This window comes from Lithobates pipiens, unplaced genomic scaffold (assembly GCF_037356315.1).
Source record: "Lithobates pipiens isolate NorthernLeopardFrog02 unplaced genomic scaffold, aLitPip1_a1.2 Scaffold_13, whole genome shotgun sequence".
Classification (NCBI taxonomy): domain Eukaryota; kingdom Metazoa; phylum Chordata; class Amphibia; order Anura; family Ranidae; genus Lithobates; species Lithobates pipiens.
Window position 1 is genome coordinate 511075645 of NW_027507718.1, and position 12061 is coordinate 511087705.

Here is a 12061-nt window from a genome sequence, read left to right on the forward strand (position 1 = left end):
TTGTGTGAAATTTTTTTTATTTGGGTACAGTGTTGCATGATGCACAATTACCAGTTAAAGCAGTGCTGAATAGCAAAAAATGACCTGGTCATGAAGGGGGTAAAACCTTCCAGAGGTCAAGTGGTTAAATGTAAAAGTGATCATAGAGGCTAACTAGACACTAGATCGCTTTTACAGGTGGTGAAAAGGTATCCACTCCCACCACCTTCTGCTGCCTACCCAGACTTTCCCGTGCCACCAGCTGACCATAGAGATGACCAAACGTCCTTCATCAGCTGATCATCTCTTAATGCCCCATACACACGAGCGGATTTTCCGTCGGAAAAAACTTGGATGGTTTTTCCAACGGAATTTCCGCTCAAGCTTGGCTTACATACACACAGTGAGGCCGCGTACACACGCGGGGACTGTTCGCCCAACTTTGTCCGTCAAACAGTTTCAGCAAACAGTCCGCTCAAACTTAGCATGGACGGACATGGCCACACACGACGAACGAACAGTTTGCTGAAACCGTGCGCGATGACGTGAACGGCACGTACGACGGGACGAAAAATACGACGTCCTATACACTGCATTATAACTTTAAATCCTTTCTGAGCATGCGCGGAACTTAGTTTGACGAACAAGCCTACACACGAGGGGACTGTTCGCTGAAACAAAGTTTCAGCGGACAGTTTTTCGGAATTTCCGAAAAACCTTGTTCAGCGGACTGTTCGCTGAAACTGTCTGCTGAAAGCCCACACACGGGCGGACTGTCCGCCGAAACACTGTTCAGCGGACAAAGTTGGCCGAACAGTCCCCGCGTGTGTACGCGGCCTCACACAAAAGTTCTCTACACTTTCAACCGCCAAGAACACGGTGACGTACAACTCTACGATGAGCCGAGAAAATGAAGTTCAATGCATGCGTTGAATTGTTTCCGAGTATGCATAGGAATTTTACGCGTCGGAATTGCTACAAGCAAAACTTTTTCCGACCGAAAAATAGAGAACATGCTCTCAATCTTTTGCTGGTCGGAAATTCTGCCAGCAAAAGTCTGATGGAGCATACACAAAGTTGGAATTCCTTACCAAAAGCTCTCATCGGTCTTTTGCTGGCGGAATTTCTGCTCATGTGTACGGGGCTTTAGAAACCAAAAGCAACAGTTCCAGTCTAATCTAAACAGGCCCTTACCTTCCTGTGAAAGCATTTGATCAAACAGATCTCAGTTTGATCGGATGCTTTTAAGGACAGAGGGGAGATTTAGGGTCTAGTAGACCCCAGATCTCTCGGTAAAGAGGACCTGTCACTGCCCATGCTATCACAAAGGATGTTGTTCACCTTGTGATAGCAATAAAGTTGATAAAAAAAAATGTATTTAAATAAAATAAATAATAATAATAAAAAAAAATTAAAGCATCCCCTGTCTCCCCGGTGCTTGCACACAGACAAAAGCATTAGTAGGTTGCACACTGATATGTAAACCGCGACCGCACCACACATGTGAGGTATCCCTACGAACGCTATAGCGAGAGCAATAATTCTAGCACCGGAACTCTAAACAGGTAACCTGTAAAAGCTTATAAAGTGTCTCCTATGGAGATGTTTAGGTACCGTAGTTTGGAGCTATATCATGCGCAATTTTAAAGCAAGACATGTTTGGTATATATTTACTTGGTGTAAAATCATCTTTTATATTTTACCAAACAATTGGTTATTGTATCGTGTTCCTGTGCATTAAAATTCACTAAAGTGTAACTTTTCCCAAAAAAACTGTGTATGAAAAACCGCTGCGCGAATACCGTGTGACAAAAAAAACTACCACCCACCATTTTAATCTCTAGGGCCTCTGCAAAAAAAAAAAATATATATATATAGATATATATATCTATATATATAGATATATATAATGTTTGGGGTTTCTAAGTAATTTTCTAGCAAAAAAAAAGCTGACCTTTACACGTATGTAAAAATAGGGGGACCCCCTATGGGTGGGACTTTGAAGGCACTAACACATCAAATTTATAGAAAAGTATACAATTTATTATGTAGTAAAAAACATATATATACAGTAGCACATAATCAAGGATGCAAGGTAATGTACAAAAAATAGCAAAAAGAAATGATACAGCTTCCTGAACCCAAATGTAAGTGTCAGAATAGGCCAGGGGCTTAAGCGGCTACAGAGCGATCAGATCGAATGAGGCCACGCTGATATCCCCCTACAACCTAAATCAAATGAGGCCACACTGATATCCCCCTACAACCTAAATCGAATGAGGCCACGCTGCAATTGCCCTTCAACCTAAATTGAATGAGGCCACGCTGCAATCACCCTTCAACCTAAATCGAATGAGGCTACGCTGCAATCGCCCTACAACCTAAATCGAATGAGGCCACACTGCAATCGCCCTACAACCTAAATCGAATGAGGCCACGCTGCAATCGCCCTACAACCTAAATCGAATGAGGCCACGCTGCAATCGCCCTACAACCTAAATCGAATGAGGCCACGCTGCAATCACCCTACAACCTACATCGAATGAGGCCACACTGCAATCGCCCTACAACCTAAATCGAATGAGGCCACGCTGCAATTGCCCTACAACCTAAATCGAATGAGGCCACGCTGCAATCACCCTACAACCTAAATTGAATGAGGCCACGCTGCAATCGCCCCACAACCTAAATCGAATGAGGCCACACTGCAATCGCCCTACAACCTAAATCGAATGAGGCCACGCTGCAATCGCCCTACAACCTAAATCGAATGAGGCCACGCTGCAATCGCCCTACAACCTAAATCGAATGAGGCCACGCTGCAATCACCCTACAACCTACATCGAATGAGGCCACGCTGCAATCACCCTACAACCTAAATCGAATGAGGCCACACTGCAATCGCCCTACAACCTAAATCGAATGAGGCCACGCTGCAATTGCCCTACAACCTAAATCGAATGAGGCCACGCTGCAATCACCCTACAACCTAAATTGAATGAGGCCACGCTGCAATCGCCCTACAACCTAAATCGAATGAGGCCACGCTGCAATCGCCCTACAACCTAAATCGAATGAGGCCACGCTGCAATCGCCCTACAACCTAAATCGAATGAGGCCACGCTGCAATCGCCCTACAACCTAAATCGAATGAGGCCACGCTGCAATCACCCTACAACCTAAATCGAATGAGGCCACGCTGCAATCGCCCTTCAACCTAAATCGAATGAGGCCACGCTGCAATCGCCCTACAACCTAAATTGAATGAGGCCACGCTGCAATGGCCCTACAACTTAAATCAAATGAGGCCACGCTGCAATCGCCCTACAACCTAAATTGAATGAGGCCACGCTGCAATCGCCCTACAACCGAAATTGAATGAGGCCACGCTGCAATCGCCCTACAACTTAAATCGAATGAGGCCACGCTGCACTCGCCCTACAACCTAAATTGAATGAGGCCACGCTGCAATCACCCTACAACCTAAATCGTATGAGGCCACGCTGCAATCACCCTACAACCTAAATCGAATGAGGCCACGCTGATATCACCCTACAATCATGTGCAATGCACACAGTAGAGCTGCAGTTGGGGGGCACTGCAACGATTTAACTAACAATTGCGCGGTCGTGCGACGTGGCTCCCAAACAAAATTGATGTCCTTTTTTCCCCACAAAGAGAGCTTTCTTTTGGGGGTATTTGATCACCTCTGCAGTTTGTATTGTTTGAGCTATAAACAAAAAAAGAGTGACAATTTGGAAAAAATTTAATTGCACACGCTCGTGGAATGGTGACAAACTGCGGTACTTAAAAATCTCCATAGGCAACGCCTTAATTTTTTTTACAGGTTACCAGTTTAGAGTTACAGAGGAGGTCTGATGATAGAATTATTGCTCTTATCTCTCTGACATTGCCAGTGATACCTCACATGTGTGCTGCAAACACCGTTTACATATGTGTGCACGACCTTAAGTTTTTTTTTATTTGGTTTATTGAAAATTAAATTTTTAATTTTTACACTGTCCCCTTAATTTTTTCTTTTTTTGTTGATCACTTTTATTCCTATCACAAGCAGGGGCGGTGCATCCAAAAAGGCGCACGTGCGCAGCCCCCTCTCTCCAGCCACCCCCTCTATGACCAATGGATAAATTCATGCATTGCCTGCATGGTCTGTTACCCGTCCCCTGATTGGCTGAAACAACAGGCTCGTCGATTGGACGCCTGACGGGAGGAGAGGACAGGAAGAGACACATGACACCGCTCGGAGGACACCGCTCACCACCATCACCTGCCTCCCCACCGAGACAGGGTAACTGCCGGGCAGATGGCGAGCGGGCGAGGGGGTCACAGCGGCGGCATTGGATGGGCAGAGTGGCAGCATTCGATGGGCAGAGTGGCAGCATTTGATGGCACAGTGGCAGCGTTTGATGGGCAAAGTGGCAGCGTTTGATGGCACAGTGGCTGCAATTGATGGGCACAGTGGCTGCAATTGATGGGCACAGTGGCTGCAATTGATGGGCACAGTTGCGGCTATTGATGGGCACAGTGGCAGCATTTGATGGCACAGTGGCAGCGTTTGATGGGCAAAGTGGCAGCGTTTGATGGCACAGTGGCTGCAATTGATGGGCACAGTTGCGGCTATTGATGGGCACAGTGGCTGCGATTGATGTTTTTTTTTTTTCTGTATTTTTCAGTTTAAGCACCAGCCACCACTGATCACAAGAAATGTAAATATCCCTTGTGATAACAATAAGGCATGACAGGTCTCCTTTATGGAGACATCTGGGGTCTATTGAGATAATGCTTTCCAGAAAATAATGTGGCAGTGTTTACATCTGCCCTAACCGGAAGTGGCAAAAATGCTCATTGCTTCCATTCTCCTAGATCAGTGGTCTCCAAACTGTGGCCTTTGCTTGCTTTTATTTGACACCAATGAAGGGGCACAATTCCTACCAATGGCACTAAAAATGGTCACAATTCCTCGCCGTATCACCAATAATGGGGCATTATTCCTCGCTGTGACACCAATCATGGGGCACAATTCCTCCCACTGACACCAATGATGGGGCACAATTCCTCCCACTGACACCAATGATGGGGCACAATTCCTTTCACTGACACCAATGATGGCGCACTATTCCTTTCACTGATGCCAATGATGGGGCACTATCCCTCCCACTGACACAAGCGATGGAGCGCCATTCCTACCAATGACTCCAAAGACAAGGCCCAATGACTCCAATGATGTGGCACAATTCCTACCAATGACACAAACAATAGGGCGCAATCCCTTTCACTGACACCAAAGATGGGGCACTGCTTACTTCCGACTGATGCTAGGCCTGAGACATTTTCTGCTACCACTGGCCACAGTCCGGCCCCCCTAAAGTCTAAAGGACAGTAAACTGACCCTTGGATTGGAAAGTTTGGAGATGCCTGTCCTAGATCATAGAGGTGATTGGAGACGATCCGGTCTCTGAACACCTCTATTGTAATCCAGTACAACTGCCAGATAGGATGCACTGGTGGACAGCAAGAGGGGGAACACCCATCCATGGCTGTAAAAGCAATTCAGTGGCTAATTAGCCACTAGGATTGCTTTTACTTTGTAGAGCATAGCCGGGTCTAAAAAAACAATACCGGAATTATGGCTGACACCTGCAGCCATAACCCCAGTATTACCACTTGCAATCAATCATGTGCATTTACATGATTTGGCGGCAAGTGGTTATAAAAGTTTTGTCTTCATAGTAAGGGCATTGAAAGGATGATCCCAAGGTTATAGCTAACATTTTATTAACATAGAATTAATCTCTGTTAAGTCTATTATTTTTCCCTTCCTTTTATTGTTTTTATCTTAGTATTTTATAATGATAAGTACACACAGTACTTTTTGCCCTTATCAGTGAATAATTTTTATAATGTTGTTTTAGACAAGACACTGTTTATTTCTCTGGTTTTATATGTTCAAAGTTCCAAAGAATGGGGATGTTTACAACCCATAAAATGTGTTGATTTTTCCTTGGCGATCATCAATAAAATACCATTCTAGACCTACAGACACCATATTTAGAAAAGTATTGCCTTTACACACACATGGATTTGAAAGGCATCCTTCGTCCGTAGGGTTCAATATTGAGTTGGCCCACCTTTTGCAGCTACAGTATAACAACTTTAACTCTTCTGGGAAGGCTGTCCACAAGGTTTAGGAGTGTGTCTATGGGATTGTTTGACCATTCTTCCAGAAGAGCATTTGTGAGGTCAAGCACTGATGTTGGACGAGAAGGCCTGGCTTGCAGTCTCCGCTCTAATTTATCCCAAAGGTGTTCTATTGGGTTGAGGTTAGGACTCAATCCCAATCTTAGTCCATAGGGTTCAATACTCTGTGCAGGCCAGTCAAGTTCCTCCACCCCAAACTCACTCATCCATGTCTTTACGGACCTTGCTTTGAGCACTGGTCCAATCATTTGGTGGAGGGAGGATTAAGGTATGGGGTTGTTTTTCAGGGATTGGGCTTCGCTCCTTATTCCAGTGAAGGAAACTCTTAAGGCGTCAGCATACCAAGACATTAGTGGTGGCACAGTGGTGTAGTGGTTAGCACTCTCTCCTAGCAGTAAGAAGGGTCACTGGTTCGAATTCCAACCACAATGCTACCTGCCTGGAGTTTGCATGTTCTCCCCGTGCCTGCGTGGGTTTCCTCCCACACTCCAAAGACATGCAGGTAGGTTAATTGGCTTCTGCCCAAAATTGGCCCTAGTATTAGAATGGGGACCTTGGATTGTGGGCTCCTTGAGGGTAGGGATGTGAGTGTGCAATGTACAGGGATAGGGACAATTGTAGACACTCACTCAGGATGGACTGGTGTCTTTATTCAACCTTACTATGTAACATTTTGGAACATTTCATGCTCCCAACTTTGTGGGAACAGTTTGGGGATGGCCCCTTCCTGTTCCAATATGACTGCACACCAGTGCACAAAGCAAGGTCCATAAAGACATGGATGAGGGAGTATGGGGTGGCCTGCACAGAGTATTGAACCCTACGGACTAAGATTGGGATGCCATTGAAATTCATGTGCGTGTAAAGGCAGGTGTCCCAATACTTATGGTAAAATAGTGTATTTGAAGTGGTGCTTCCGTCCCTTATGCTATAATTATAAAAAGTTATAACCACTTCACCCCCAGAAGATTTGGCTGCTGAATGACCGGGCCATTTTTTGCGATTCGGTACTGTGTCGCTTTAACTGACAATTCCGTCATCGTGCGACGCTGTACCCAAACAAAATTGATGTCCTTTTTTTTCCCACAAATAGAGCTTTCTTTTGGTGGTATTTGATCACCCCTGTGGATTTTATTTTTTGCACTATAAACAAAAAAAGAGCGACAATTTTGAAAAAAAAAACACAATATTTTGCACTTTTTGCTATAATAAATATCCCCATTTTTTTTTTTTTTTTAAAGCTATTTTTTTTCTCAGTTTAGGCCGATATGTATTCTTCTACATATTTATGGTGAAAAAAAAAATCGCTATAAGCGTATATTGATTGGTTTGCGCAGGGCCGTCTTTAATATTGATTGGACCCTGGGCAAAACTTTTCTCCATACAGTTTCGCTCTCCACCTGCTCTGAGACATACAATAAATAGCAGCTAGACTCAAAATCAGTTTACTGAATAAGATCAGGCAGCTATTGCGATTGGTTGCCAGAGGTTACAGTGTATCATTACCGCTCACTGATTGGTTGCTAGAGGTTACAGCACACATTACGGCTCACTGATTAGTTACTAGAGGTTACAGCACATGATTTCTGCTTGTTGATTGGTTGCTAGAGATTACTGTGAATATAACCTCAGGGGGGCATGATATACATATCAATGCCACTGGCCGCTGATATTTACATATGAATGCCGCCGCTATTTACATGTAAACACAGGGTCTGCAGGTGAGTCATCTGTACTAATAGGGCAGAGCTGGGCAGCATTAGTAGCAGCACTTCACACTGAGATATTGGGACACAGCACAGGACTAAAACCTCAAGGGACATGGGAATTTAAACCAGGACAGTTGGCAAGTATGAGGCACCTGCTTTGGGCCCCACAACAATGACAGGGCCCAGGGCAGCTGCCCCTTTTGCCCTGCCTTAAAAACGTCCCTGGGTTTGCGCAAAAGTTATAGCGTCTAGAAAATAGGGGGTAGATTTATAGCATTTTTATAATTTTTTTTTTTTACTAGTAATAGCGGCGATCTGCGTTTTTTATCGGGACTGTGACATTATGACGGACACATCGGACACTTTTGACACATTTTTGGGACCATTGGCATTTATACAGCAATCAGCGCTATAAAAATGCACAGATTACTGTGTAAATGTCACTGGCAGGGAAGGGGTTAACACTAGGGGGCAATCAAGAGGTTAATTGTGTTCCCTGTGTGTGTTTCTAACTGTAGGAGGGGGGGGGGGGGACTGACCTAGAGGAAGTGACAAATCGTGGTTCCTAGCTAATAAGAACTCCCAATCTGTCACTCCTTGCAGAACAGGGATTTGTGTATTTTTTTATTAAAAAAATAAGACAACAGTAAATTTATACTATATATATACTATAAAGATAATGTTATACTAAGTAAATTGATACCCAACATGTCATGCTTCAAAATTGCGCCCGCTCGTGGAGTGGCGACAAACATTTACCCTTAAAAATCTCCATAGGCAACGTTTAACCAGTTCCCGACCAGTGCACGCAGATGTACGTCGTCAGAATGGCACGGGCAGGCATATTGGCGTACAGGGACGTCCAATCTTTAATGTCGCCCTGCCATCGCGAGCATGCCACCGTGGAAAGGTGTTCCCCCTCTTGCTGGTCGGGACCCCCGTGAGTCCAGTTGCGGGTCCCGTGGACTCGATCGCCGCGGGCATACTCGTGATCGTCTCACGGGGCGGCCGAACGGAGAGATGTCATTGTAAACAGCATCTCCCCGTTCTGCCTAGCAACAAGTGATGCTGATCTCTGCTCCATGTGATTGGAGCAGAGATCAGTGTTCACTAAATGAAAGCCCAGCCCCCAACAGTTAGTAACACACCCCTAGGAACACTTAACCCCTACACTGCCACCCACTGGTTAACCCCTTAACTGCCAGTGTCATTTACACAGGAATCACTGCATTTGTATAGCAGTGATTGCTGTATAAATGACAATGGTCCCAAAAATGTGTCAAAAATGTCTGATGTGTCTGCCACAATGTCGCAATCACAATAAAAATCACTGATCGCCGCCATTACTAGTAAAAAAAAAAAATTATTAATAAAAATGCCATAAAACTATCCCCTATTTTGTAAACGCTATAACTTTTCCGCAAACCAATCAATAATCGCTTATTGCGATTTTTTTTACCAAAAATATGTAGAAGAATATGTATCGGCCTAAACTGAGGGAAATATATTTTTATATATTTTTGGGGGATATTTATTATAACAAAAAGTAAAAAATAATGCGTTTTTTTCAAAATTGTCGCTCTATTTTTGTTTATAGCGCAAAAAAATAAAAACTGCAGGGGTGATCAAATACCACCAAAAGAAAGCTCTATTTGTGGGAAAAAAAGGACGTCAATTTTGTTTGGGAGCTACGTCGCACGACCGGGCAATTGTCAGTAAAAGCGACGCAGTGCCAAATCGCAAAAAGCGGTCTGGTCTTTGGCCAGCAAAATGGTCCGGGGCTGAAGTGGTTAAAAAATTCTACAGGTTGCATGTTTTGAGTTATAGAGGAGGTTTAGGGCTAGAATTATTTCTCTCGCTCTACCGATCGCAGCGACACCTCACATGTGTGGTTTAAATGCAGTTTTCATATGCGGTGGGCGCTACTCACGTATGCGTTCGCTTCTGCACACACACGTCCCTGTTCTGGCTCTCGTGCCCGCGATCACTCATGGCGGGCGGTCGTCGCGACCTCTGGTCATGATCATCCGCACCCCCCGCTATGTGGCGGGCACGCGTGTGCCTGCTATCCCGCTTAAAGGGACCGATGTATAGCTACGACGGTTCGCGGGATCGTGCCGACCTGCCGCAGTATAATGACGGCGGCTGGTCGGCAAGTGGTTAATGCACAAATATATTTCTCAATCTCTAATGGTTATACTATTCGGAGAGCCGAAAAGATGGAAAGGTGAGAGGAGGCTGAAAATGCCCCCCACTCACTCACAGTTACACTTTATTTTTTCTGAAAAACCTCAATAAATACATAAAAAAGAAAAAAAAAATATGTCCTATCTAAATATATATATATATATATATATATATATATATATATATATATATATATACTTTCTTTTTTCTGAAAAAAATAAATAAAAACATAAAAAATAATATATATATATACTGTATATATATATATATATATATATATATATATATATATATATATATATATATATATATATATACACATAAAAAAATATATGTCCTATCTAAAATATATATATATATATATATATATATATATATATATATATATATATATATATATATATATATATATATACATACATACACACTTTATTTTTTCTATATATATACACACACTTTCTTTTCTCTGAAAAACCTCAATAAATACATTAAAAAAAAAAAAAAAAGGAAAATAAATAAGAAAACAAACATTTTAAGCGTACCATTCCTCCGAGCTCGAGCACAGAAGCAAACGCATACGTGAGTAGCTCCCGCATATGAAAACGGTGTTCAAACCACACATGTGAGGTATTGTTGCGATAGTTAGAGCAAGAGCAATAACTGTAGCACTAGACCCCCTCTGTAACGCTAAACAGGTAACCTGTAAAAATTTTACAGCATGGCCTATTGAGATTTTTATGCACCATATTTTTTTGCCATTCCACGAGCGTGCGCCATTTTAAAGCGTGACATGTTAGGTATCTATTTACTCTGCGTAACATCATCTTTCACATTATACATAAAAATTGGGCTAACTTTACTGTTTTTTTGTTTTTTTTGTAATTCATTAAAGTGTATTTAAAAAAAAAAATTGCCTTTGAAAGGACGCTGAACAAGTAAAGTGTGACATAAAAATATTGCAATGACCGCCATTCTATTCTCTAGGGGTCTCTGCTAAAAACATATATATAAAGTTTGAGGCCTCTAAGTAATTTTCTAGCAAAAAAATATGGATTTCAACTTGTATGCATCAAATAACAGGAAAAGGTTGGGTCAGCAAATGGATACAGATCAGACCAAAATGAGAGACAAATGAGGAGGAAAGAGGGACAGAAGGAAAATGTTCCAAATCGGGAACAGTCCTGCAAAATCGGGGACAGTACCACAAAATCAGGGACAGTCCCGCAAAATTGGGTACAGTCTCGCGAAATCAGGAACAGTCACTCAAAATCAGGGACAGTCACGCAAAATCAGGGACAGTCACTCAAAATCAGGGACAGTCACTCAAAATCGGGGACAGTCCCGCAAAATCTGGGAAAGTCCCTCAAAATCCGGGACAGTTGGGAGCTATGCAATCATAAATAAAATCCCATTCTGGACTTTCATACATTGAGTAGCATTTTAATATTTTATCCTATAATTATAAAAGTTGTAATATTTAGGAAATCTCACCTAAGGTCCACAAGGCTCAGGGGGTGAAAAGGAACTAAAAAAAATCTAATCACCTGTCAGAAGGCAGGGGTCTTTCTCCAAGTAGGACTGCAAGATATCCATGCTGTTGGCACATTCAGAGGACTCCTCCATGGCCATTCACGTAAATACAATTTCATAGAACAAGGAAGTGTGTAAGATCTTAATTTTATTTACACTGGAAAGGAATTGAAACTCCCCTCCCAGAACCTAATCGTGTGACTGTTATTATCACTTCTGCTAACTGTTTGTAGCCATGGAGAGAGAAGTAGAGGGCGGAGGGGTGAGGATACTCTAGGCTAGAAGAAGTTTGAGATTTACTGCAGGCAGTTTAACTGTAAAGATTAACCCTTTCATGCCTAAACCTGTTTCTGGCATTTGTTCCCTACAAAGTTAATATGCATATATTTTACTAGAAAATTACTTAGAACCCCCAAACATTACATATCATTGTTTGC

General features: G+C 42.8%; 1 protein-coding gene across 3 annotated transcripts in view; it reads right to left on the reverse strand.

Annotated features, from left to right (window-relative positions):
* Positions 1-11799, reverse strand: part of LOC143975588 (shootin-1-like) — a 94682-nt gene extending 82883 nt beyond the window's left edge. For 2 of the 3 annotated variants that reach the window (XR_013272399.1, XM_077478055.1), the window contains exon 1: positions 11639-11799. Coding sequence is in view for 1 of the 3 variants with exons in the window: in XM_077478055.1 (XP_077334181.1) it covers positions 11639-11723 (85 nt within the window). In the remaining 2 variants the exon portion in view is untranslated. Of the gene's footprint in view, positions 1-11585 lie in introns of all 3 variants that reach the window. The other variant, XM_077478056.1, reaches the window with a different exon arrangement.
* Positions 11800-12061: the final 262 nt, after the last annotated feature.